General features: G+C 38.3%; 1 protein-coding gene and 1 long non-coding RNA gene across 4 annotated transcripts; one reads left to right on the forward strand and one right to left on the reverse strand.

The window, feature by feature from the left end:
- The first annotated feature begins 1,135 nt into the window (after window positions 1–1,135).
- GLYAT (glycine-N-acyltransferase) lies at window positions 1,136–24,227 on the forward strand. Of its 3 annotated transcripts, none has more exons than XM_037838336.1 (6): window positions 1,136–1,282; window positions 2,825–2,919; window positions 7,884–7,991; window positions 19,830–19,956; window positions 21,774–21,945; window positions 22,397–24,227. In XM_037838336.1, exons 2-6 carry the CDS (start codon window positions 2,842–2,844, stop codon window positions 22,797–22,799), a joined length of 888 nt encoding a protein of 295 aa, XP_037694264.1. In that variant the 5' UTR covers window positions 1,136–1,282; window positions 2,825–2,841; the 3' UTR covers window positions 22,800–24,227. The 3 variants fall into 3 exon arrangements, with proteins under 3 accessions (XP_037694264.1, XP_037694265.1, XP_037694267.1); XM_037838337.1 differs by having other exon boundaries at window positions 1,237–1,305; XM_037838339.1 differs by lacking the exon at window positions 1,136–1,282 and adding an exon at window positions 1,411–1,650.
- Window positions 4,745–10,157, reverse strand: LOC119535951. Its single transcript, XR_005217319.1, has 3 exons — window positions 10,108–10,157; window positions 9,952–10,022; window positions 4,745–4,815 (listed from the first exon to the last, which is right to left on the reverse strand). It is a non-coding gene; the product is annotated as an uncharacterized LOC119535951 (long non-coding RNA).

Consider the following 24,227-nt stretch of genomic DNA (forward strand, 5'->3'; position numbering starts at 1 on the left):
TATGGGGCTGAAGGAAGGAGGGGAGTAGGGGTCTGTTCTCTGCAATCAGGGCACAAGAGGATCCTTTTTTGTTGCAGTCATCCTTCGTGAGAAATGAACCCTTTTGGGGCCAAGGGATCCACTGTGATGAAGTGACAACACAACCCCCAAGGCCTTTGGCTTTGGAGAAAGGGTAATGAGGATCCTGATAACTTCAACCCCAGGAGAAAAGATTGAGCATTAATGTTCTAGGTGAGCCAAGACACCTGGAGAGGACATAGAAAAATATGTGCTAACTGTTGTGCACTGGTCCATTGATTGGAGAGCACATATGCTTTTGCAACTTTCTATCTAGCTGCTAGCTGCCCCTGTCTGATTTCAGGGTTACTTCTTCCCTCCAAAATGGACTTACGGACTAACCTGGTAAACAAGGCAAAAGGACATGATGGAAAGATCAAAGGCCTGGACACAACAGACTTCCCCCCTGGGTGTTTTCAAAGTGGAGTTGGGACTCAAAATATCTTTTCTTGTAATCCTCCTTTTTTGTCCAGGGATGGTACAGCAAGTGTTAATGTAGGATAGGAGGCACTGTGGAATGAAAAGGCTCTGGGTTAAAATATGGTCTTATTCATCCCCAGTGAGCTCAGTTTCCTCATCTAAAAAAGTGAGACTAAGAAGTGTCCTCATCGAATAATGTTTGTGTTATTTAACTGCAGCCTCACGATGGGCAGGGAAAAGGGTGCAAGTTAACCTAAAGAAGGAGACCCTAACAGCTTCAGTCACTCTATGTAACCAATCGCATATGTGTCAGAAAATAGATCAGATTCTCCAAATCAGATCTCATCTGAATCCTTAGCCACTGTCATTCTCCCTTTATAGGAACTTGAAAAGAGGAAGGGGTGGAAAGGGTGTTGCTTATGCAATCTGCCCCTCCTTCCCACTCTCTGGCCTCCTGGTGTCCCATGACTCTGGTTTGCATAGAATTGGCAGGGCCTATGAGGGTGGAGAGCAGAGGGCACACTGCTAGCCTCTCAAACTTGCAGAACCAGCTACCCGAACACAAAATTCAGAGGTGAACCACTGGATTCCGGTAGACCTGATATTCAGGAGTTTTGCCAGCTTAGTGCAAAGTCCACATTATAACCTTGCCTCAGCAATTTCTGGAGAAGATATACCAAAATGTATTCTGGTAAGACCCTGCTGAGCTGACTGCATCACAGGGAGATTACATCTTCTGGAAGTTTGCTGCTCTTCATTTGTTTCTCAGAATATATGTGAATATTCATTGGAGACAGCTTTCCAGGTGAGGACTCATCTTGAAAAAGGGTAATTTATGACACCCACTCCAAAATAGACAAATCAAAATGCTCTTATTGATTTATACTAAAGAATATGCCTGCAAATATTCCGAAAGTAAAGAAATAACTCCAATTTAAGAAACATAAATCTAGCATCTCCTCTGAGGAGGGCACTTTGTTAGATGTTATGAAAAATTCTTGGAGGTTTCCACCCTGAATCATATATTAATATGGAGGAATTATGTGCTTTTTGAAAGCTGATATGTGAACAGAGAAGGAAGGAGGCTGGTCCAAGTAACATTTATTTAGCACATACTGTGTGGAGACACTATGCAAGCATGATCTTAATTAATCCTTCTGGTTACATCTAAAGGTAGGTGCTTTGTTCCTGAATGACTGATAAGCAATCAAGTCAAGCTTAAAGTCAGAGAGGGAATAAGTACATGAATAAGGACAAAAATACAACCAGATTTATAGCTTATTTAAATCATATAAAAATTTATTTTGAAGATTTCATTTATACTACTATTACCCCAACCTGCTTATTTTTGTATTTTGCTGTGTTCTCTTTTATTTATGTTTATATATGTGGTATAGATGAACTGTTTTACTCCCTACCTTTTCCGATTTGATTTTAATGCTCTCCCACCCCTCTACATATACAGGTATTATATTAGTGCCTTGGAGTTGCAGCAGCATCATAGATTTTGTGCCAGACACATAGATTAATAATATAATCATTACTGGTGGCTCTTGAGAGCTGGGTGCAGTGGGAAATAGGAGAGAAAAATAGGATAATGTGGATACAGAGGATAATGGAGGGTGAAGAAGGAGGAGAATAAAAAGAGGAGAATTTATGTCCACGCACACATACTCGAGGATCATTTCACGGCTCAATTCCAGAGGGTACTGTTCATTATGGAAGTTAAAGATATATCCCATTCCTTCAATACAGAAGAATTGCAAGCCATTGGACTGATTTAAATCACAGTGTGGTTGACAGTCACTGAAGATGTTAATAGAAGGAGGAGTGGAAGTAGTGAAAAGTAATATATGTTTAGTGTTTACTGTATGGAAGATGCTCTTTAAAGCACTTTGCATTTTTAATTCATCTAATCCTAACAAAAATTCTGTGAGTTAGATAGTGCCATTATCCCATCCACTTAAGAGGAAACCAAGGTACACAGAGGCTAAGCAGCTTGCCCAAGGTTGTATAGCTTGCTGCCAGTGGAGCCAGGGAGTCACTGATAACAGCTTTAATTTCAAAAAATGCTATATATACTTTTAAGATGTGCTTGTTAATCTAAAAGAGAAAGTAATAGCTGAAATTCATCAAATGTAATATAGGGAACTGAAAAATTCAGAAAGAGACTCCTGTGCTTTCTGCCAGTCTCATTCTTCCTTGGCGTTGGTGAAGACTTCAGTGAAGATGACCTAGTGAAGAGATACTTAAAAAGGCCTGGTCATAAGCATAGATGATGCTACTCACGTTTCTAAATCTCCTCCATCTCTTCTCATTCCTGCCTGTTTCTTGGTCATCTCTCTAGGTAAGGTGTCCTTCAAAATGTTCTCATTGCAAGGTGCCAAGATGCTGCAGATGCTGGAGAAATCCTTGCGGAATAGCCTTCCTGAATCCTTAAAGGTGAGAATGGAAAATTCCGAGGGGAGTAAGGAACAACAGCTTCCTGTGAAAGAGGAGGAAAAGGGTCTAATATTTCTTGAGCATCTGTTCTGTGCCAGGCACTATTTCATGTTTTCTCTCATTTAATTTACATTATGTCTCTGTAAGGTGTTTGCAGAATGTGGAGAAAACGGACGGTCATTGAGTGATTTGCCCAGAATTTCACAAATAGTGAGCTGCAATGCTCTGAGATGGCTAGAAATATGCTGAGACAACACTGCTTTTTGTTCTGAGCTGACTCACAAACAAGTCCCTTGTTTCTTTACCAGAAATATTTCACAATAAACTAGAAATCTGTCCAGAGCTCAAAGTTGACTGAGAGTACATATTAATGTTTAGCTTATTTTCCCTGAAAGAACCCTGTCCAGGTGAGAGATTAACCATCACAAGACTGCTAGAAATGTGGTAATGGGTCAAATTCTATTTCATCAATCTTCAAAGGATTGTGCTTTATAAATTTGTCGCTTAAGGAGACTTCCAAGTGATTACAAAGTGCAGTTCTTTTCATTGCAACGATATGAGTTGCAAGGGGCTGGATTCATGCACAGGTGGTGTGTGTTTGTGTATGGGGGCGTGCATGTGCATGCATATGCATGTGTGTGTGTTTGTGTGTCAGCATTACCAGGGACACCAGCTTATTTGAAGTGCCTTCTTCAGCTAATGAAAATAGATGACTTTTCACAACTAACTACCCAGCTCCAAAACCAACCAGCTTCAGGTCCAGGCATAGCAGTCATGAAGAAGAAGTGGTAATATTGGCAAACATTTATTGCATAATACGTGGTTTCAGATACTGTACTAAGTGCCTTATATTCATTAGCTTATATAAGCATCAAGCCCTACAATGTGGGTACTACTCCAGTCCCCTGTGTTAAAGATGATGGATCTGAGGGTTAGAATACTTGAATAACTTGTCCAGTTGCTCACTGCTGGGCCAAGAATATAAACTAGAAAGCACATTTCAACTCTTTGCATACCTTACTGTTTTGAACAAAATGAGAATCAATATCAGTACCTATAAATTTTTAAACACTTATACTTGGAGAGGATGATCAACAGGAACAGATAGAAATGGCATAATCCATTCTTTTAGTCCACCTGTGTCACCATTCTGGGAGGTTCTCTTGGTCTGGGCACTCCCTTTATAATAAATGTTACCAGTTCTCTTGTACTGGAGTTTGACAGTGAGGTGGTCTCCCACTTTTCAGGATATCTTATTTTTAGGGAGAATTCCTGAGGGATTGAATTGGGCTTAACAGCATATAAATATCCCATGTCTGAGACCGGAGCTTAGACCTTTCATGGAGTCTCACATGAAGACCCTTGTCTTTCACAACAAAGTGAGCTTCTTGGCCACATTCCCAAGGCAATTATTTAAAAAGTGGGATGATGAATTTTCTGTACATATTTCCTTCTATGAGTGTTTAGATGCTATTCATTTAACAAGACCCATTTAATAAGAGAACAAATGAAGACGTTTCTCTCTATTATGAGCATACTGATGAATACATAATTGTCTCTGATCTATGATATAGTTTCAGCCAAATCATATTATCTGGCCTCTGAACTTCAGTATGATCGATGATTTTATTTTTCATAGGAAGGAAAATGATGACAATAACCCTCAATCCAGTACAGAAGCCATGCCCTTTGCCACTGTACTTTGATTTCCCTCACATAGTCTAATCCTTCCAAGCATGCTAATCTTTGATGGAGATGCACATAGATTATGAAAGGAAATCTGAACCTTCTAAAATTAATTCATCAATTGAGGTGTTACCTTACAGCGTCAGAATGTAGGCATTATGTGGGCAGGGACCTTTGTTTAGTTCTCAAGTTGTTCCAAGCACTCAGTCCCTGGAACACAATAGGGACTCAATAAATAAGTATTGAATTTTGAATAAAATCCATGTATAGACTTTCCTTTTTTCATTTCCTTGGAAGTAACTTTCCTCTATTCAGTCAGAAGCACCCACTCCACTAGAGAACAACTAAAATTATTACTTCAAGAATCACAACAAATTAAACAAAAGAGAGACTAACATTCAGCATGTTTTCTAAAATAGTTTCATCAAATTGATTTCAGAATGTATTTCGAGTAGTCAAATCTTCTGAACCATATGGAAGAGCCAGGTTTTTTTGTAGGGGAAAAATTCATTCAACCATACACACATGGAGTACATAGCTAGAAATTTTTGTAAAGTGAGAGTTAAAGGGTCATAGAGCAGGGTGTTAAGTTTATTTCTATCATATATATATATATATATATGTATGTGTGTGTTGGAGGTGACATTATCCAGATGTAGTGTGAGGAGATCCAGGATTCTGTCCTCCTACAGAAAATGTCAGCAACAAATAAGAACTGGAAGAACCATCATTCTCAAAGCTCTAGAAAATAGTTAAAGTGTTGCAGTGACAGGACAAATGCCGAATCAAGAAAAAGACAACTTCAATATAGTAGTATCTCATGGCACCTTTGCTGGCCCTTCCCCTATCCTTGCACCAGCTTGGTATGGCTCTCAACCCTGCTCCCAGTATAGGTTCTTGGTTCTGGTTCTGGAGGGATCATAGTAATCCTTCTGAACATACCAGAGTGCATATATTTCTGTACCAATCTCTCTGGTTGCAGCCTGAAGGACTGAACCAGGACTCTCATCACAGACTCACCATCTCAGAACTTGCCTGCGTGTAGAGGTAGCTCATAGAACCTTCCTACAGAATGTGTAAGAAAATAGGCAAATTGCTGCTGCCTGGGACAAAATATTGCTGACTGTAGGATATATAGTGCAGCCCCTGGGACCCTGAGAAAACACTGTTTTGTTTTGTTTTGTTCTGTTTTGAGAAAGGAGACACTCAGATCCATGCAAATGGGGAAATTCCTAGGACAAGAGACATGCTCAGAAAAGAACTGGGGAAGATGTTACATTTTAGGTTGTTGTCTAAACTCATAGTTAGGCAAGTATGGTAGATTAAATTATGTACTCCACAAAGACATATTCTTATTCTAATCCATATTACTGTAAGTATGAACCCATTTGTGAATAGAACTGTTTGAAAATATAATTTTTAGTCAAAGTGGGCCCAACTGAATCAAGGTGGGCCTTAATCTGTATTAATGGAGTCCTTTACAAGCAAAAGAAATTTGGGCATAGTCAAAGAGGGGTCAGATGCTAGAAGTCAATAGAAAATGGAAGGGTAGACACAAGAGAGAGAGATCACTGTATGATAGCTATGGAACCCCAAGGATTGTGACCAGCCCACAGAAGAATGCTAGAATTCAGGGAAGATGCATGGCCTTGCTGACACCTTGGTTTTTGATTTCTAGTCTCTGCAAACATGAGACAATAAATACTTGCTGTTTAAGCCAACTCATGATATGGTATTTATCACTGCAGTATAAATAAATTATAGGCCCCAAATGCAAATGTGCAAAAAAGTAGCTTCTGTATTTTGCCCTTAACTGAATGGAATTTCCATGTAATGCCTCCTCTCATGGCTGGAAATAAAATAAATTCTTATGAATTCAGTCAAATCTAGAGAGGTTTTTTCCTCTCTTTCTCCACAGTCTAACATCAATACTTCATGTGGTATAGGGGTAGCTGGAGTGATGGATATAAGTGTATCCTTGGTTGTCATCTATCAATGGTAGCAGTCATTAAAGTGTCGGTCATTTAACTTGGGCAATGGTCATTGGTATATTTCCATTCATGCTGCCATCGGCTTAAGCCTCATATTCACAATTGTCATGAGGTCCATAATGATACATTTGCTGCATTCTTCAACCCCAAAACCTCAAGGACACTTACTACAGAGAGGCTATCTTCCTTTCTTCCTCCCTCTCCTAACTTCTCATTCCTCTTGAGGATAGAGTCTTAAACTGATACTTGAAATATTAAACAGCCAGTCCAACATGGTGGGAGTGGGGATCCAAGACTGGACCCAGTATATGGCGCTCCAAAAGCCCTTTCTCATGAGACTAGGCTGTAGTCTATGCTGCTGGTGGGAGTTCATTGAACCTTTCCAGAGGGTAATGTGGAAGTACATGTTAAAGATTTTAACTGTGTATATAGCCTTTGGATGAGTAATTGCCCTTCTAGATTTTCTAAATAAATATCAGGTGCTTATGGAGGATTTCTATTCTTAAATTGAAAACTTGGGAAGAGCTGAAATGGTTATCAATAGGTGCCTTAGTTTATCATGGATGCTATGACAAATACCACACGAGTTGGTTTAAACAATGGGAATTTATTGATACATAGCTTTGGAGGCTAGATGTTCAAAATCAAGGTCTTGACAGGTCATGCTTTTTCCCTGAATCTGTAGCATTTTGATGCTGGCTTGCCATAATTTCTGGGGTTCCTTGGCTTGCCTCTGTCACATGGCTTCTCCTTCTGTTTGATACTTCTCTTGATCAGCTGCCTGTGTCTCTGTATAGATTTACTCTCCTTATAAAACTTTAGCCCTATGAAACTAAGGCCCTCTCTGATTCCATTTAGCCACATCTAAATAGGATCTTCAAATATTCTATTCACAAATGAGTTCACACCTTAACTTATAATGACTCATCTTCAATGGTGCAATTTAGTTATGGGTTCACACACACAGGAATTCAGTTTAAACTTGAACATGTCTTTTTTGAGGGACAGGACTCAATATCAAACAACAGGCAAATGGAAAAAAAAAAAAACTCTTACATCTACATGGTAGAATCCTATGCAGACATTAGAAAATTATGAGTTTATAATAGAAATAGGCCCACATTCAAGGGGAATAAATCAGATTTAAAAATAGTATGTATCAGATATTTTTATTTTTGTAAAACTGGGTGTCTCTATGCATACAAATAAAAGAATATCTGGGAAAGATAATATTAAATCCTTCAATAAAGAGTGGCATTAACCCTCCTATTTCTTGGAATGTTACAGGTTTATGGGACCGTCTTCCACATAAATCAGGGAAACCCATTCAAGCTAAAGGTGCTGGTGGACAAGTGGCCTGATTTTAATACAGTGGTTGTCCGACCTCAGGAGCAGGTAAGATGTCAGTAATGGAATGAAGATGCCTTTATGTTTATATTTGCTGAGTGTCTACCATGTGCCTTGCCATGTAATAGACAGGAATCAGGAATGAATCATGGGGAAGATAAGCAAGTCCCTGTCCTCAAAAAGCTCACAGCCTGGAGATGATATATCAACAAGGTATAATATGGTGTGAAGTATGTAAAAACAGAAGATCTACAAGATACAGAAATAGCTCAGGCATAATCTGATTAAAATCAGATGTGGACTTCTGGTTGCCCAAGATAGCAGCATAGATTCTCTAGGGTTCTTTCCCCCCATAGAATCTTTGAACAACTAGCAAAAACTGGCAGAACCATCTTCCTCAGCACTCCAGAAAAGTTAAGAGCATTGTAGTTATAGGGAAAGCACTGAATCAAGAAAATGCAGCTTAAAATCACTAGAAGAACTTGTGATGCCCTGCTGCCCCTCCTTCAACTCTCCCCTGCATTGTGTACAGCTGGCCTGTGCTCTCATTGTGGAGTGCCTGTGTGCTGTTGCCAGTATAACAGATGAAAACCTGAAGGACCAAACCAGAACATTCATCCCAGGCTTACCTTCCTAGAACTTGCCCTACAGGCAGAAGATCTTGTAGACAGTCAAAGTAGTTTAAGAGAAAAACAACCAAAGTGGATTGGGGTAAAGGATTGCCAGCATAAAGACATACAGTGGAACACCTGGGAGGGGAGAGAAATCTATTTCAAAGGCATTTCTGGAGACATGCAGATACTTGTAAAAGGGGAATTCCTAAGGTTAAGAGTGCATGCCCATATCAGGAAGCGTGTTCAGAAAAGCTATCACCTTGGTCTGATCTTTTGGTAGGAGGGCTAAACTCTGAAGAACAGAAGTCAAAAATAAGCCAATTTTCAAGGACCATGAAAGACATTTATTCCTCTGGACTATTTGTATTTGTAAGCTACTGGCACTCAAAAAAATCACCGTCACATTACTAACTGGATACAAAATTAAGAAACACACATATCAGGGACTAAATTCAGGGGTTAATATATTAATTTATTAAAATGTACCATGTGCAACAGATTACAAAACAAAGAAACAGAAAATCATGGTCAATGCAAAGGAACAAGATAAAACTTCAGAAACCATCAATGAATAAAACCAGACTTCAGACATACCAGACCAGGATATAAAAATGATCTTCAATATGCTCAAGGAGATAAAGAGAAATACTGAGAAAGAACTAAGGTATTGGAAAAATGATGAACAAAAAAAATGAAAAAGAAAAAAAATAGAGAGAGATTATAAAAAGGAACCGAACAGAAATATTACAATTGAAAACAACAATAATTAAAATAAACAATTCCCAGGAGGGTTTCAACAGAAGATAGAGCTGACAGAAGAAAGAGTCAGTGAATTCTAAGATTAAACGACTGAAATGATTCAGGTTGAGGAGCAGAAAGAAAAGAGAATGAAGAAGAGTGAACAAAGGCTGAGATCTGTGAGACAGCATTAAGTAATCAAATATATGCATTATGGGGGTCCTAGAAAAGAGAATATATGCATTATGGGGGTCCTAGAAAAGAGAGGGGGGGAGAGAGAGAGAGGGAGAAGCAAAGAGCAGAAGGAATATTCAAAGAAATAATGCCAGAACAGTTACCAAATTTAATGAAAGACATGAATATACACATTCAAGAATTCCAACAAACCCCCAAACATGATAAACTTGTAGACAACTGTGCCCCAATATATTGTGGTTAAACAATCAAATGCCAAGGACAAGGATAGTGGTCTGAAAGCTGCAGGAGAAAACCAGTATGTCATGAATGAAGTAGCACCAATATGATTAAGTGCCAGTTTCTCATCAGAAACTATGAAGGCAGGGAAATGAAATATTTAAAGTGCTGAAAGAAAATAATTGCCAACCAACAATTTGGTTGACTCTCATTCAAAAAATAAGGGAGAGATTAAGACTTACCCAGATAAAAGCTGAGAAGTTTATCAGTAGTAGAGTTGCCCTACAAGCAATGATAAAGGGAGTTCTTCAAGCTGAAAGAAAAAGACATGAGAGAGTGAATTGAAATGGCATAAAGAAATAAAGTACTCTGGTAAAGGTAATCATATGGGTACTTACAAATACCAGTAGTATTGTATTGTATTTTGGTGTGCAGTTCCACTTTTTACTTCTTGCTGGTCCTAAACTGCAAATGTATAAAAAGTAATGATAAATACCTGTTTTTGGACACACAATGTATAAAGACACAATTTGTAACAAGAAAAACAAAAGGTGAGGGGACAGAGAGGAATATAGGGAAATAGTTGGTGTGTAGGAACACAATTAAGTTGGTATCAAATCAAATATGATTGTCATAGATTTAGGGTGTTAAATTTAAGCCCCATAGTAACTTCAAAGAAAATATTGAAAATATACATGGAAGAAAATGAGAAGAGACTCAAAATGTATCACCACAAAGAATAAAATAAATAAGAAAGTACACAGTAATAGACGAATTGAGGAACAAAAATGGTAGAAGACTTCCAAAACCCAAGGAGCAAAATGGAAGAAGAAAGTACTGCATTGTTAGTTACTTTAAAAGTAAATGAATTCAGCACTCCAGTCAAAAGTCAGACAGGGCAGAATGGATAAAAAGCATGATCCAACTATATATAGTTTACAAGAGACTCACTAAATTCAAATACACATTAGGTTGAAAGTGAAAGGATTGTGTTCTGGTTTGCTAATGCTACCAGAAATGGATTGGCCTTTATAAAGGGGATTTATCAGGTTACAAAGTTACAATTCTAAGGCCATAAAAGTGTCAAAACTAAGGCATCAACAAGAGGATACCTTCACTGATGAAAGGCTGATCACATCCAGAAAACCTCTGTTAGTTGGGAAGGCATGTGGTGGTGTCTGCATTTGCTCTGGGGTTCTGGTTTCAAAATGGCTTTCTCCAAAATGTCTCTGGGGTAGCATCTCCAAATGTTTTCAAGTATCTCTAAGCATCAGCTCCCAATCATCTCTCCAAAAGTCTCTCTCACTTGCTTTGAGTTCCTTCTCTCTGTGAGCTCTTTTATAGGACTCCAGTCATTTAGTTAAGACCCACCCTGAATGGGCAGGATCCACATCTCCATGGAAATAAATTAATCAGATATTTCCACCCTAATCAACAGACTAATCAGTCTGCCCCCACAAGATTACATTAAATAATATGGCTTTTCTGGGGGAAATAATATATCCAAACTGGCACTGATGGAAAAAAAAATATTCCACACATATAGTAATGAAAAGGAATCTAGGTTAGCTGTTTTAATATCAGAAAAATGGACTTTAACTGAAAAACAGTTGCAAAGGACAAAGAAGGATACTAAATACAGGTAAAGGGGACAATTCTACAAGAATACATAATAATTATAAATATATATGCACCTAATAGCAGAGCCCCAAAATATACAGATAAAATTCACAGATTTGAAGGGAGAGATACATAGTAGTATTTTAATAGTAGGAGACATCAATACACCACTTAAAATAATGGATAGAACATGTAGACAAAGGATCAATAAGGAAATAGAAGACTTGAATGATACTCTAAACCACTAGATCTAACAGATGAATATAGAATACTACATCCAACAGCAGAAGACTCATTCTTCTCTAGAGCATGAGTCATTCTACATGATAGCCCATATGTTAAGTCACAAAATAAGTCTCAATTTAAATTCAAATATATTGAAATCTTACAATGTATCTTCTGCAACCACAATGGAATAAAGGTAGAAGTCAAAAACAGATGGAGAACTGACAAATTCACAAATATGTGGAAACACACTCTTAAAAAGCCAATGGGTCAAGGAAGAAAACACAAAGGAAATTAGGAAATATTTTGACAGCAGAACATACCAAAAGTTATGGAATGCAGTGAAAGCAGTGCTGAGAGGGAAATTTCTATCTCTAAATGCTTACATTAAAAAAGGAGAAAGATCTCAATTCAGAGATGTAACCTCACAGCTGGAGGATCTGGAAAAAGATGATCAAATTAAACCCAAGACAAGCAAAAGGAAAGAAATATAAAGATTAGAGTGGAGATAAATGAAATAGAGAACTAAAAATAAAACAATAAGGAGAATCAACAAAACCTAAAGTTGGTTATTTGAAAAGATAAAAAAAAAAAGACACACCTTTAACTGGACAGAGAAAGAAAAAGAAAGAGAAGGTGCAAATAACTAAAATCAGAAATGAAAAGGATTTTGAGAGGATATTAACAAATGCATTCCAAAAAATTTGAAATTCTAGATGAAATGGAAAAATTCCTAGAAACACACAAACTATCAGTATGGACTCAAGAAGAAATAGAAAATATAAGCAGAACAATAACAAGTAAAGTGATAGAATCAGTAATCAAAAACCTAACAACAAAGAAAAGCCCAGGAACAGATGGCTTCACTGGTGAATTTTACCAAACATTCCAAAAAGAATTAACGCCAATCCTGCTCAAGCTCTTCCAAACAAGAGGAGGTAATACTTCCTAACTAGTTCTATGAGACCAGCATCACCATTATACTGAAGCCAGGTTAGGTACCGATACCACAAAGAAAGAAAGTTACCAACCAATTTCCCTAATGAATATGGATGCAAAATCCTCAACAAAATTCTAGGAAATCAAATCCAACACACATTAAAAGCATTATACACCAGGACCAAGTGGGATTTATCCCAGGAATGCAAAGGTGTTTCAACATATGAAAATCAATTACTGTAGTTCACTGCAGAAACAGAATGAAGGCAAAAATACACACCAAAAACATATAAGTATCTCAATTGGTGCAGAAAAGGCATTTGCCAATTCCAGTACCCCTTCTTGATAAAAATCCTCAGTAAACTAGGAATAGAAGGAAATATCCTTAACATGATAAAGAGTTATATATAAAACACCCACAGCTAACATCATACTCAATGGTGAAAGACTGAAAGCTAAAAGCAGAACAAGGTAAGAACTGGCACCACTATTATTCAATATTTTTCTGGAAGTTCTAGCCAGAGCAATTAGGCAAGAAAAAGAAATTAGTCATCCAAACTGGAAAGGAAGAAGTAAAACATTCCCTATTTTGCAGATGACATGATTGTATATACAGAGAATAGTTTAAAAATCAACAACAAAGTTACTAGAGCTAAGAAATAAATTCAGCAAAGTGGCAGGGTACAAGATCAACACTCATAATTCAGTGGTGTTTCTATTCATTATTAATGAACAACCTAAAAAGTAAATCAAGGGAAAGTGTTCCATTTGCAATAACATATATAGAATCAACTAACTATGGGTTAATTTACCAAGCATGTTAAGGGCTTGAACACAGAAAAATACAAAACATTGCTGAAAGCAATTAAAGATGACCTAAGTAAATGGAAGGACATTCTGTGTTTATGGATTGGAAGACTAAATATTTTTATGATGCCAGTTCTACCTAAAGTGATTTACAGAATCAATGTAATTCCAATAAAATCACAACAGTCATCTTTGCAGAAATGCAAAAGCCAATTATCAAATTCATATGGAATGATAGGGAGCCCCAAATAGCCAAAGACCACTTGATAAGTTGGAGGACCCACAAATCTCAATTTAAAAACTTGTACAAGACCCAGGAATCAAAATAGCATAGTACTGACACAAGGTCAGATATATAGGCCAATGGAATCAAATCAAGTATTCAGAAATATTCAAGAATGCCAAGTCCACCCAATCGAGAATGAATAGTCTCTTCAAAAATGGTGCTGGAAAAACTGGATATCTATAAACAAAAGAATGAAGGTGGATCTCTCCCTCACACCATATACAGCAATCCACTCAAAATGGATCAAAGACCTAAGTATAAGAACCAAAACCATAATACTCTTAGAAAAAACATAGGGAAACTTCTCTAGAGCCTCGTGTTAGGCAATGATTTCTTAGACTTTACCCCAAAACAAAAGCAACAACAGAAAAATAGAAAATTTTGACTTCAGAAAAATTAAAAACTTTTGTGTATCAAAAAGTGTCCCGGCCCGCGGGACGATCAACCGAGGCTCCAGCTCCTGCGAGGGAAGAATGGTATGGGACAAGAGACACGAAGAACGACAGCAAGACAGGTTTCTGATCAAGCTGCAAAACTTTATTGAAGAGGCAGGGTATATATACTCTAAGGTAGAGGGAGTGGCTAGTACGAACGGGTGGCGGCCTAGGATTGGTGGCTGCAAAGGCGGGTGGCAGTCTAGGATTGGCTGCTGCTGTTGCTAGGGCGGATGGCAGATGTAAGGCTAGCACAGGATTGGTGGCTACTGTTGCTGGGGTAGAAGGCAGGTAGTAAAGCTAGCACTCTAGGCGCAAATCTTAGGCGCGAACGGCTATCACTTCCGTAGAAGGCTGAGGGCAACTTAAGCCGCTATTGCATCAGCCCTAGCGGTCATGTTGCATATCTCCGGCATCACTGAGGGTGGATTTTATACATGCTATCTTAATCGTCCCCAATAAAAATGCTGTATCAAGGAAGTAGAAAGACAAACTACAGAATGGAGAAAATTTTGGGAAACCATATGTCTCATAAGTGTTTTAGATAGAGAATTTATAAAGAACACTTACAAATCATCAACAAACAACCCACTTAAATGGACAAAAGACTTGAATAGATATTTCTACAAAGAAGATATACAAATGGCCAATAAGCACATGAAAAGTTGTTCAACATTACTGGAATTAAGAGAATGTCATGTATTTGGAGAGGATTTAGAGAAATAAGAACCTTCATAAATTGTTGGCAGAAATGTAAAATGGTGCTGCCCTTATGGAAAACAATTTAACAGTTCCTCAGAAAGTTAAGGATAGAATTATCCTATGACTTAGTCATCCCACTTCTAGGCATATACCTGAAGGAATTGAAAGCAGGGTCTTGAACTGAAATTTGCACACTGATGCTCATAGTGGCATTTTCCAGAATTGCCAGAACCTGGAAGCAACCTAAGTGTCTATCAGCAGATGAATGGATAAAAAAAATGTTGTATATACACATAATGGAATACTACTTTACTGTAAAAAGAAATGCAGTTTTTGATGCATGCAGACACATGGATGAATTCTGTACTATTTGTATGATTTTTCTGTAAACCTAAAACTGCTCTCATAAAAATAAATACATGTACACATACACGTATTCATTCTAGATGTGGTGGAGATTATGGGACATGGTGAAAGGAACTTACTGGTGGAGCTTCCATCTGAACCAATTTTGTAGATAAATATATTTTTGTCAGGCCAATAAGGAAGAGAGGACATTCTAACCAGACAATATAGCAAGGCCAAAGATGTGAAAGTGTGAATCAACTTGGTGAATGAGAGTGACCATATGGGCAAAATCATAATGTTAGAACTTCTGTATACATTTTGGATGAAGACTTAAAACAATTATTCAAACTAAATTCATAATACATTTCAAAAACAAAATTCATATTATCACTTTAAAACACCCAGTAAAATATAAATTTATAAAAATGCAAATATCATACCAATACAAATGAATATTTAAACACACTAAATTAAACAATATTTAAAATAAAGAAATTTTTATTAATACTAAAAGCTGAAAATATTATAAAATTATGTGCTTTTTATTTTAAATGTGATCAGTGTTATTACTGACAAGTATATTTTTGTGCAACATCCTCTAACTTTTAAAATAAGTTTTCTGATTCTGTACTAATTGGGGTAATAATATTTTCCTCTGCCTCTTTCCTCCAAATAATCTGTTAATTAATAATCTGAGGGGAGCTTTCTGAATAAGTGGTGTGTTCGTATTTCTGGAAATACAATTTAACTACGGTATTTTTTAAAGAAAGCCTTTTTAATTGGGATCTTCCTTCTCTTTGGTTTCATTATGTGTAGACAGAGAATTTTATCCAGCTATTTACATAAAGTTTAATCCCATTATGTTCATAGTCAGTGTGTTCTGCAATTATTTGAAATCTAGTAAAATTTTTCCTGAAAGGTGGGGCAAGATTGTGACATACAGAGGTGTGGAATTTAGTTAGTCCTCTAGAGCAACTAGTAAATAGCCAGGAACAACTGTTGAGGGACATCTGTGACTGTCCACACATTGAACAACAGGCTGGAATGGGTGGAATGGCTGAGATCGCAGCATAAAAGTTGTAAGTAAAAACTGCAGAACTGGTGCCCCTTCCCCCCATGGAAGGCTAAGCTGCAAAACTTTGCTGCTGTGAGAGAAAGAAGCAGTCCCTGCCAGGAGCAAGTGATTATAGATCAACCATGCTCCAACTGGGATTTTTATTAACAAATGTGGACTGCTGAATACAAGCTACAAACACAGACAAACCCCTAGCAAGCAGCAAAGTACCTTGAGGTCATTCCCAGTGGAAAGGAGGTGGTGCTGACGGAAAAAAATATAGAGACTTTTGGAGACAGCTGAGTGTAGAATACTGTAAAATGGCTGTGTCCCAAGAAAAGGAGCACAGAGGACTGGGTACCATCTCTGGCCAATAGGCGAAACTGGGGGCCTGGGACTGGCTTTGTAAAGGGGCTTTCTCTGTACTCCTTTTTTACTTTCTCAATCAGAGTGGCTCAGTGGAGAAAGCCTCAGGCATTTTCAGTTTTCAGCAGGCTGATTCAGGCAAGGGTAGAGTTAACAGAGTCAGAGAGACAAAGAAGTAATTCAAATGTAGACGATAATTCCCTAGGGGGTGTATCTTCTCTAAGAGTAAGGGGGAGGGGCCCAGCTCAAGGTGCAGCCCTTCCTCAGAGAGTTCAGACTCCAGGGCCTGGGGGATAACAAACAAACATACCAGAAACAATTTAAGCTTGGCTTCTGACATCCTCGGTTTCTGGCCATGACTGGGTCCACTGTGAATTAAAGGGACTGCACCTCTTTACACCAGTGGGGAGTGACAGGCTGACAGGAGCTATCTGCTAGGTCGGTTAGGAAAAGCACAGCAGCTAGAGGCCTCACAGGAAAGTCTGTCAATCTTCTAGGACACACCCTCAGGGAAACCTGATACTGAATACAGGCCCCTCCTGAAACCTGAACCCATTTTGTTCTGGGAAAATCTGATTGGGGTAATCAAGGAAACCAGATGCCTAGACAACAGAAAACTATGAATCACAGTAGGAATAATGAAGATATGGCCCAGTCAAGGAACAAACTTACACTTCACCTGAAACACAGGAATTCAAACAACTAATTAAAGATCTTCAAATAAATATGTTAAATCAATTCAAAAATCAATTTGACAAGTTGAGAGAAGATATGGCAAAAGAGATGAGGATATAAAGAAAACATTGGGCGAACATAAGGAAGAACCTGAAAGTCTGAAAAACAACTGGCAGAACCTACGGAAATGAAAGGCACAACATGAGCGATGAAAAACACAATGGACATACAACAGCAGATCTCAACAAGCAGATGAAAACATTCAGGAGCTGGAGAACAAGACACCTGAAATCCTATACACAAAAGAACACATGGGAAAAAAATGAAAAGTATGAGCAACATCTCAGGGAATTGAATGACAACAGGAAGTGCATGAATGTACATCTCATGGGTGTCCCAGAAGGAGAAGAGAAGGAAAAAGGGGCAGAAGCAACAATAAAGGAAATAATCACTGAAAATTTCCATCTCTTATGAAAGACATAAAATTACAGATCCAAGAAGTGCAGCATAACCCAAACAGGATAGATCTGAATAGATCTATGCCAAGACACTTAATAATCAGATTATCAAACATCAAAGACAAAGAGAATCTTGAAAAGTGATCCATCACATAGAAGGAAAACTTGATAAGACTATGTAAGGGTTTCTCGGTAAAACCATGGAGGCAAGAAGGCAATAGTGTAATATATTTAAGATACTGAAAGAGAATCACCACCAAGCAAGAATTTTTTATCTGGCAAAACTGTCCTTCAAATATGAGGGAGTGTTTAAAATAATCTCTGACAAATAGACAATGAGAGAGTTTGTGACAAGATACCTGCTCTACAGTAAATACTAAAGGGACCACTACAGACAGATAGGAAAAGAAAAGAATGAGAGGTTTGGAGCACAATTTTGGGTGATAGTGGCACAATAATGTAAGTAAACTGAACAAAGATGACCATGAGTATGGTTGAAAGAGGAAGGTTAGGAGCATGTGGGACACCAGAAGGAAAGAGGGAAGATAAAAATTGGGAAGGTATAACTCAGTGAAACCTAGAGTGTTCAACAATTGTGATAAAATGTACAAATATGTTGTTACATGAGGGAGAAAACATGAATGTCAACCTTGCAAGGTGTTAAAAATGGGGTGGTATTGGGGAAAAATATAATCAATGCAAACTATAGTTATACCAAAGCTAAATGCCTATAAGAGGGGGATATAAAGGAGGGGTATGGGATCCTTGGCATTGGTGATGTTGTCTGATTTTTTTATTGCACTTTATTTTAATTTTATCTTTTCTTTCATTGCTTTTTAGTTGTCATTTTTTTTTCTTTTTTTTTTTTTCCTTTTCTTTTGTCTTCCTACTTTTTTTTGACTCTTCTTTCTTTGAGGATAAATGGCAATGCCCTTATATAGATAGTGGTGGTGGCGCTGGTGAGTGCATAACTATGTGATTATACAGGGAAACAGTGATTGTTTATTTAGGATGGAATGTATGGTGCATGAAGAAAATTGTCTTTAAAAAAACTGGTTGATGGATGAAACTTGAGGACATTATGTTGAATGAAATAAGTCAGACACAAAAAAGCAAATATTGTATGATCTTACTGATATGAAGTAATTATAATATGTAAACTTTTAGACATGAAATATTGGTTACCAGGATATAGAATGAGGCTAAAGAATGGGGAGCAGTTGCTTAATACGTGCAGAATGTTTAACTAGGTTGAACTTTAGTGTTTGAAAATGGACAGAGGTGATGGTAGGAAATTATAGTGAGAATAGTTAACACTGCTGAATGGCATGTGAATGTGGTGGAAAGGAGAAATTTAGAGTCATGCACATCACCAGAAGGAAAGTTGGAGGTTAAAACTTTGGAATGTATAACACAGTGAATCTTGTTGTGGACAATGTCCGTGATTAACTGTACAAATATCGGAAATTTCTTTAATGAACTAGAACAAGTGTATGACATTATAACTAGAAGTTAATAATAGAAGGGTATATGGGGGAAATGTACCTATTGCAAACTACGTACTACAGTTAGTAATATTTTTATATTCTTTCATCAACAGTAACAAATGTACTATACCAATACTATGGGTCAATAAGGGAGGGAGTATTAGGGGTATGGGAGGATTCGAGTTTTCTTTTTTATTTTTATTTCTTTTCTGGATTAATGAAAATGTTCTAAAATTGACAAAAAGAATTAATTGTGGTGATGAATGCACAACTATACAATGGTACCGTGAAAATTGATTGTATAATTTTGATGATTGTATGGTATGTGAATAATCTCAATAAAATTTAATTTAAAAAAAAATTTATTATGGGAGCAGAATTTTCCCTTGTAAATTGCTTTTATCTTCCTCCTGTGAAGAGTTGTGTAAGTATAGTCAAACGATTTCTAAATGGTTTTTCATTTGACTTGAAATTTTAATGCAACACATGGTTAGAGAATAGTATTGTTCTGCAATTTTCCAACATAAATGGAATACTTGACTCTCTTATCTTTATCTTGTGATTGAATATCTGATTCAAATGATTCAGAAATAATTTTATACACCAATAAAAATACCATTATTTTAGTACTTAAAAGTATCACAGTAGAAGAGTCTAAAAATAAGCCTTGCAATCATGAAACACAAGGAATTTTATTTCCCTTTTCTTAATGCAAATAGGATATGACAGACGATCTTGATCACTACACCAATACTTACCATATCTACTCCAAGGACACCGAGAGCTGTCAGAAACTCCTTGGATCAACAGAAGTCATCAATTGGAAACAACATTTGCAGATCCAAAGTAAGAGGAGTGGGATATGCGTTGAATCTGTTCTGAGCAAGTCACTATATTATCTATACTCCCCTCCTCCAAGCTCCAGGCCCTCAGCATTCTGTCCATTTTCTGTCCATCTTTTGATTCGGCTGCAACCATATCTGTAAAGGAAAAAAAACTCAAAGCCTGAAAAGAATGGGTTTCATAGAGGGAACTCATAAAATTACTTGGTAGTCAATAACTTATGATATATTTTGCAGACACATCCAGGATCCCTTAAGATGATTCGGTATGGGAGCAGAGCTTCCCTTTGGCTTTCCAATTCTGGGATAAGAGTGACAGCTTATTATGCATAAAGCACCTTTCAGATCACCAGGGACAATTGCTGTGGTTCTGTGCATGTCCTTTGGTGTCAGATTAACTCTTATGGGAACTTTGTTTTACCTGTCACTTGCTGCATGACCTTGGCCAAGTGACTTTTCTTCTCTGAGACTCATGTTCTTCATACATAAAAATGAGAATAGTAGTAATATCTAAAACACAGGGGCACTGAAAAGATTAAATGAAAACTTGAATAGAAACAGCTTATCACAATATCTGAATGTCTCAGTTAGCGTTTGCTGCATAGCAAACCACCCCAAAAGTTAAAACAATAATCGTCTACTAGCTCAAAAGTCTGTGAATCAGCAAGTAGGGCTGGGCTTTGCAAGACAGTTCTTTTGAAGGTTTTTCCCAGCTTTACTCTTGTAGCTGCAGTCAGCTGGTGGGTGGACTATGAGGGCTGGTTGCTGCAGCATGGCCTCACTCATGTGTCTGAATGACTGTTCTGGCTGACAGTGGAGGGCAATAGGGCCACATGCTACCAGCAGGCTAGCCTAGGCTTATTCACATGGCAGTGAAGTAGAAAGAGAGGACAAGCACCAATGCGCAAGCACGTTTAAACCTCTCCTTGCATCAATTTTTCTCTTGTCTCATTGGTAAAAACAAACCAATGGCCAAGGTTAGATTCATTGTGGGAGAGGATTAACCCAGGTGTCTTCGTTTGTCAGCACTGCTATGAAAAACACCACGAAACTCTTTTGTTTAAACAACGGGAATTTATTGGCTCACAATTTGTAGGTTAGAAGTCCAAAATCAAGGTGTCGGCAGGCCACGCCTTCTTTCTGAAAATTAGCTTCTTGGTTGTGGTTTGTTGGTAATCAGTCTGTTCCTCCATCACATGGCAATCTGTTTCATTGGTCTCTCCCTGAGGCTTTCCACTTCCACGTCCAATTTCCTTCCCTTTTAAGGACTTCAGCCATATGGTATTAAGCACCCCCCTCATTCGGTTTAGTTATATACTAAGTGATAACATAGTCAAAGATCCTATTTACAAATAGGTTCACACCCACAGGACTGGAGGTTAAGACTTGAACATGACTTTTGTGAAGGGCATGATTCAATCCCCATCACCAGGGAATGGATATAAGGAGGTGTCAGCCGTGACTGTTACAATGTGCTATTCTTGGATCATACTAGTGCTCATAAATGTTGGCTATCTTTTATAACTCATAAGCTTGATGATCAAAACTGCTTGGTATGTAGTCTGGACAACTTGGTCCTGGTGTTGCTATTGCTACTAACAGTGTGAGCATCGCTGAATCAACCTGTGGGCATGTTTTCACTTATATGCTACAGGTGAATTTGCACAAATCCCAGCTATGTGACTATGGCCACACAGCACCAGCAGAAAGTCTGGAACTAAGGTTTTCCAACTCGAAATCCCAGACACTTCTTACTACACTAGAGAGTGTCTACCTAGGATATACTTAAAAAATGATGTCTCTCCTTATATTCCCATCTAGGTTCACAACCCTCCCTGAACGAGGTGATACAAAATCTTGCAGCCACTAAATCCTTCCAAGTCAAGCACACACAATGCTTTCTCTTTATGGCATCTGAGACAGTAAAGAAACTGGTTCCTTCCCTTCTGGATGAAAAGAATTTATCACCCAACAGCAGCAAACCCAAAGACATGTGAGTTTGATAAAAGCCACTCTGCACTACTTATATCTCTTCCTAATGAAATAGCCTCCCAACTTCTCTTCCTACTTTCACTCTAGTCGCCCTACAACCCATTTTCTGCAAAGTGGCCAGAATAATCTTTTTTAACAATGTAACTTATGCTATGTTCCTCCCCAGTTTAAGAAACTTTGTGATTTCCCTTCTCATACTGAATAAGATCCAGATACCTCAAGGCCCTAATTTAGGCCTCTGTTTAACTCTCCGATGTAGCTTCTCTTTCCTTTTCACTCCTCCTACAACACTGGCGTTCTTTCTTCTCCTCTCTCATCACAAGCTCATCCGTACTTAAGAACTTTGCATTTGCTGTTTCCTCTGCCTACTCTCTCTCTCAGGACTACAGAGGTAAGAACAAATATAAGGCTTCATATTCATGGATTGTGCTTTTCTCTTGGCCCCTCCATAGCAACCATGAGATGTTTAAACTCTCATCCCTGGATGTCACTCATGCTGCCTTGGTGAATAAGTTTTGGTCTTTTGGTGGGAATGAGAGGAGCCAGAGATTCATCGAGCGCTGTATCCGGAACTTCCTCTCCTTCTGCCTGCTGGGCCCCGAGGGGACCCCTGTGACCTGGAATCTGATGGACCAGACTGGAGAAATGCGGATGGCAGGCACCTTGCCCGAGTACCGGGCACAGGGCCTCGTCTCCCATGTCATCCATACCCAGAGCCAGGTTATGGACAAAACTGGCTTCCCCGTCTATTCTCATGTAGACAAGAGCAACAAAATTATGCAAAAAATGAGTCACACTCTGCAGCATGTCCGCATGCCCTGTGACTGGAACCAGTGGAACTGTGTGCCTCTGTGAAGTTGGTCCTGATATCAAGACAGTGTTGGGTGGGCCTGGGGGTGTGGTTGCAGCAGCTTATGGGTGGACCCAGAGAAGGAATAAACCATAATCACTGGTAAAGGAGTGGGCCCTATTTGGGCTCTGGGGAAGCAGTGATGAATGATGAGCAGGACCACAACTATCCCTGCCCTCAAATCGCTCATGGACTTCCTTTAGGTTCCTCATTATGAAGCAGGACAGCCAACACTGCAGTGGCCCCACATTGTTTATCTCCCAAAACTTCCAAATTTCTGTGACTTTCTTTCATCAGTTACACGTTGCTCCACATTGCTTCTCCTGGAAAACCTAGTGCATGGGTTAGTAGAAACTTGCCAACGTTGCCAGGAGACGATAATATTTTCTGAGCACTATGGCTTGTTCTTTTCTCTGACTTTGGCCTCATTTTTAGTGATCAGAGGGTGAACTCTCCTCAGCAGGTCTTTAGAGACTATCCTTTCCTCTTTGATTGCTGTTTTATAGGTACCTAGAATATACTCGACACAAATATGCATGAGGTATTAATATAAACACACACACACACATATATATATACATGATACAGCAGGTTAATATTACCATTTCCTTTCCCCACTTCCATTCCATGGAAAAGGATCTATTATTGTTTGTAAAGCCTGAGCTTCTAAACCCAATCCCCCATAAATAAAGTTATGTTGTGTTTTACTCCACAACTTTAAGCTAAGTGGTCCAAAAAGGGGAGGCCATGGGGTGATTATATGGAGAGGGGAAAATGGGAGCACCATACCCAGGAAGGCGAGTATTTATTGAGAAGAAATAGGGGTTATGGGGAAGGTGAGTACAGCATGATTAACTCCTGTTCTTCTTGACCTCAGCACACTCTTCCGAATGTCAAAACTTCATGCAGTTTGGACAATCATCTCACGGGAGAGTGTGGTTATTGGTAGAATCCATCAGCAGGGAAATTCATCTTGGTTGGGACAGGTTGGCTGCAAGTTTCCCATCCCAACACTACTAGAGAAACAGCTCTCCACAGTGGCATGGGCAGCAAAGAGAGCCCAAGAAGGAAGATGACCACCCAGATGAAAAATTTGTTCCTTTCTGGTCCCATTTAACCTGAAAAGTAGGAAAAAGGAGCATTCTTGCTTTTGATATTACTACATCATAAATCCTGAGGTTATCAATCCTACATTTGCATGTTGTCATTAAGGATTCTTGGAGGACTTTATTCTTCAGTGCATGGTGCAGGGTTATGACTTTTGCTCTAGTCCACAGCTTAGAAAAATGGTGAAAAACAGTGCATTACACCAATGCTTTCAGCTTGTGAATTCTATCATTCTACTTATAAGTTGTTTAAAAATTTCAGTTTTTAACAATTCTCCTTATTAATTTGTTCTGATTAATAAATGTAATTAAACACCTTAAAATGTT

This window comes from Choloepus didactylus, chromosome 6, assembly GCF_015220235.1.
Source record: "Choloepus didactylus isolate mChoDid1 chromosome 6, mChoDid1.pri, whole genome shotgun sequence".
In the NCBI taxonomy this organism is placed as follows: domain Eukaryota; kingdom Metazoa; phylum Chordata; class Mammalia; order Pilosa; family Megalonychidae; genus Choloepus; species Choloepus didactylus.

Coding starts and splice junctions, on each gene's coding strand:
- GLYAT (XM_037838336.1), top strand. CDS start 2,842: ATGTTCTCATTGCAAGGTGCCAAGATGCTGCAGATGCTGGAGAAATCC. Junction 2,920..7,883: donor GCCTTCCTGAATCCTTAAAG/GTGAGAATGGAA, acceptor GGAATGTTACAG/GTTTATGGGACCGTCTTCCA. Junction 7,992..19,829: donor TTGTCCGACCTCAGGAGCAG/GTAAGATGTCAG, acceptor TAATGCAAATAG/GATATGACAGACGATCTTGA.